The sequence below is a fragment of the Bos indicus genome, chromosome 11 (assembly GCF_029378745.1).
Source record: "Bos indicus isolate NIAB-ARS_2022 breed Sahiwal x Tharparkar chromosome 11, NIAB-ARS_B.indTharparkar_mat_pri_1.0, whole genome shotgun sequence".
Classification (NCBI taxonomy): domain Eukaryota; kingdom Metazoa; phylum Chordata; class Mammalia; order Artiodactyla; family Bovidae; genus Bos; species Bos indicus.
Genome location: NC_091770.1, coordinates 95,192,421 through 95,196,259, shown reverse-complemented (window position 1 = coordinate 95,196,259; position 3,839 = coordinate 95,192,421). Strand labels below are relative to the sequence as shown.

General features: G+C 58.9%; 1 protein-coding gene across 1 annotated transcript in view; it reads right to left on the bottom strand.

The window, feature by feature from the left end:
- Positions 1-3,050: 3,050 nt before the first annotated feature.
- ADGRD2 (adhesion G protein-coupled receptor D2) overlaps positions 3,051-3,839 on the bottom strand; it is a 28,796-nt gene continuing 28,007 nt past the window's right edge. Inside the window, exon 26 of the mRNA XM_019970817.2 lies at positions 3,051-3,338. Within this exon, the coding sequence (XP_019826376.2) occupies positions 3,331-3,338 (8 nt within the window). The 3' untranslated portion in view covers positions 3,051-3,330. The remainder of the gene's footprint in view (positions 3,339-3,839) is intronic.

Genomic DNA, 3,839 nt, shown 5'->3' with positions numbered 1-3,839 from the left:
CTTTTGCCTATTTACATTCTGGGGCCAAAGCAGAGCCTCCCAAATAGGCTTGGGTTATCTAGGGCAGGGCCATGCTCCAAATGGGATGAAGGCGATACCCAGGTAACCTTTGGTTCAAAACCTGGGAGAGGCAAGATGGGGTTTGGGGGCTGGGGAGGGGGATACCAGGCACTACTGGGGCCCCACCTCATCCCTGGGTCCCTGCTAACCCTGGGAGGCCTGGAAGAGGCTTGGGCTTCCCAGAGCCTCAGCCTCAGTTGCACCCTGGTTGCATCTCAGCTGCCACCCTGGGCAGGAGGGAACAGTCATTGAGTGAGCATCTGCTGTGTGCCACCCGTCATTTCACTGTTCCTCCAGGAGCCCCGTGAGGCAGGGGTTATAATCCAGAAGAGGGCAAGGGACTTTAGGCGGCCACCTGCTTGGACCCACCTGCCTTCAGGGCGCTGGCCGTTTCTTCTCTGTCTGCCATCAGAGGCCCACAGGCCCTGGGCCTGGCCCCTCTCACTGATTCCCCGACTCCCCCCAACCCAAGCCACCTGGTGGCAGCAGTGAGCAAGGCCCCCTCTGAGGACTGCTTCCTCCGGTCTGCTCCAAGTGCCCTTCCAGGACTTCACCTGCCTTGTCCATTGGTCCGGCCCATCCGCTTTTCGCAGTCACTTTGGTAGGTGGCAGCCCCAGATTACAGACGAGGAAACTAAGATGAGTTGTCCTCTCCAGGGTCACACACTGAGAAAGCCAACCACAGATGCAAGCTTCCATCCTTGACCCACTTGACCAACCTAATTTACTCCCAGAGTCACTCCTGCTCCACCCGTGCCTCTGGGCAGATTAGGAGCAAGCACTTCTTTTAGGGCGAGGCAGCCTGAGGCAGACACCTTGGCAGTAGCACCTTCAGATACCCTGGTTCCTGCCCCTGGGGAATGTTTAGTCTTGTAGGGGAGAGTGTCTTAATCAGATCGTAACCTGATGTGATACATCGTGTAACTGCACAAGATAACAAAATGGTTGATTCTGCTCCTGGGGGGACAGGAAGTCTTCGCAGGAGAGGTGTCCTCCAAACTGAGTTTTGAAGGATGTCCAGGGGTTTGCCAGCTCGACAGGAGTTGGGGGCAGTCCAGGCAGAGGGAACAGTGTGAGCATAAGGCTGGAGGGGCGTCAACCAGCAGTGTGTGGGGACCTAAGTGAAGTGGGTAGCCTTTCTCTCCTCCAGGGGATCTTCCCAACCCAGGGATCGAACCCAGGTCTCCCGCACTGCAGGCAGATTCTTAAACAGCTGACTCATAAGAGAAGCCCAAGAATACTGGGGTGGGTAGCCTATCCCTTCTCCAGTAGATCTTCCCAACCCAGGAATCAAACCGGGGTCTCCTGCATTGCAGGCGGATTCCTTACCAACTGATCTATGAGGGAAGCCCTTGGAGACCTAAGAGGTTATTTTGGCTAAAGAGCAAAGACAATGTGTTGGGGGGAGGAAGTGGAGCAGGGGTTGCGGAGACTGGAAAGGACGCCTTGGTTCCCAGCCCTGACCGCCCCCACCCTCCCACCCCCATCCATATGATTAGTGTGTGGGGAGGCAGAGGCACTCCGGAGGGGAGTGAAGAGTCAGGATATTGCAAATACAGGCAGTGGGGGCTACCAGGTGCCCTGTCCAGTTCAGCGCCACCCTCTTGCTGCCTCTCCAGGGTCCGGCCCCTTCACTCCTTTCTCACATTAGTGGGCAGCAGGCTCTGCCTAACAGGCCAGGCTGAGTGCCCTGGTGGTGAACCTCAGCAGTGATGCCCGGCCCGCCACTCCTCCTGGGGTCCTGCTGGATCCTCCCTGGGCAGGCAGGAACTATACTCCTCCCCACCGAGGCTGCTGTCTTCTCTCTCTGCCTGGGACCTTCGGAACCTTAGACATTGCCGCCCCTGGGCTGCAGGGTCTGTGTGTCCATGCTCTCTGTCACATCCTTCTTTGGCAATGGCCAACTTTTCCTGAGTGCCTTGCATGCTGGGCACTGGGACTAACACACAGGATGGCTCCATGTCCCTACGGAGTGGGTCTGATGTCCCCCATTCTGCAGATGATGGACTAGGCTTCCAGGAATTCAAACCCCAGCCCCAGAATGAAATACCCAGACCCCTGTGTTGTGCGGTGGGTTAACTATACCCTGAATAGATTTTTATCTCAGACTCAATGCAGGCAGGGCCCAGGATGAAAGTGACCCTGAGGTCACAGAGGGAACCGGGAGCAGCTTGTACCTTGTTGGGTCTCGGGCTTCTTCTCATGCAGCCCCACCCCACCTCCACTCACCTGCATGGGGAATGGCTGCCTCCCCGCTTCCACCCAGAGGATGCTCTGATGCCCCTCAGCTGCGCCATGGCCTCTGGCCCAAGAAGTGCTGGAGTCAAGCTGAGGTCAGCAGGATGCTGTTAACAGCCTTGCACCCCAAGACCAGACCCTGGGCCTCTCCTTCACCTAGCCCCTACCTTGGGGCCCACGCAGGTGCCAAGCCCTCACCATTCCTGCTCACCTTCGCTCTGAAACTGGCTCCGCCCACGAGGAGACCAGGCCTCAGAGAAGAATCTTGCCCGAGGCCACAGAATCAGTGATGCCAAGACCTAGACCCATAGCCAAATTCCGAGTTGGAAGTCCTCTCGCAGCCCTGACACATCTGACCTGAAGCCACTCCACCTGCCGTGGTGTCTCCTCTGAGCAGGCTGCCTGGATGGCTCCTACTCACAACGACTGCCACCCCTCACCTCTATGTCACCCAGCCTAGGAGACCCAGGTATGAGTCATGGAGATCTTCCCTGAGCGTCAGAGTTCTTCTCTGTACAATAGGGGTGATGGTGGTCTCAGGGCTGAGGTAACTCTGAGGTGGTTTGAGGTTCAGCACCAGCCAGGTACACAGGTAGGTGCTAATTAGTGTTGGCCACACCTACCCTGATGGTGAAATGGGGTCCATCTTGAGTCGAAAAGTCAAACAGTAGCTTGTTCCTCCCTCCTCCCAGGGAGCCTGGCGTCTCATCTGCCTCCCCAGGCCAGGGTGACCCCAAAGAAGGAAAGGTCACTACAGTACCGTTTATTACCAGAGACACCAGGGGGCTGTCAGAACTTCGCAGCAGGAGGGGCGGGGTAGAGGGGAGGGGCGGTCATGGACAGAAAGCTGGGGACAGAGCCGTGGGACCTGGCGGGGTACGCGGGAGCTCTGGGGCCAAGGTTCCCCTGGCAGGAGGGAGAGGCTGAGGCCCTGGGAGAGGGTGGTGGTCCACACGCAGGTCGGCAGGGGCCCCCAGTGGGCTTTCAGAGGTCCCCAAGAGGAGCTTGCAGGAAAATCCCCATGCACTGTCTCTAGAAACCTGGGAGGCAAGTGTACCCTGTGGGTTGGGCTGGCAGAGAAGCAAGATGGGGCCCCACCCTTCCAAGATGGGGAGAGGGCTGGGAACTGAGGCTGGGGGAGACTTTGGGTGAGATTCTGGCCTGGGTGACCCTGGCAGTCTCCCTCAGCCTCTCTCCGAGCCTCAGTTTCTCCCTCCGGAGAACACCTGCAATGCCAGGGTGCGGGGTGTGTGTGTGGCGGGGGGCAGCAGGCGCTTTCGGGAGGGGCGGGAGCAGGCCTGGGAGGGATACCCAGCAGGCAGCCTTCACTTCCCTGCACTTCTTGCTCGGGCCACCTGAGTGGGTCGCGTGGTGGGGTGGGGGGCCCTAGGGCATCTGGAGGGCGGAGCGGGATGGGGGTCCCTCCGAGGCCGAGGTGGAAGCGGCTCTGTTGCTACGAGGGGCCTTAGCAACGCACCCATTCAGCGGAGACAAAGGCGCTGTCACTTGAGCGCAGAGGCGCCTCTGCCGCTCTCTTGTTC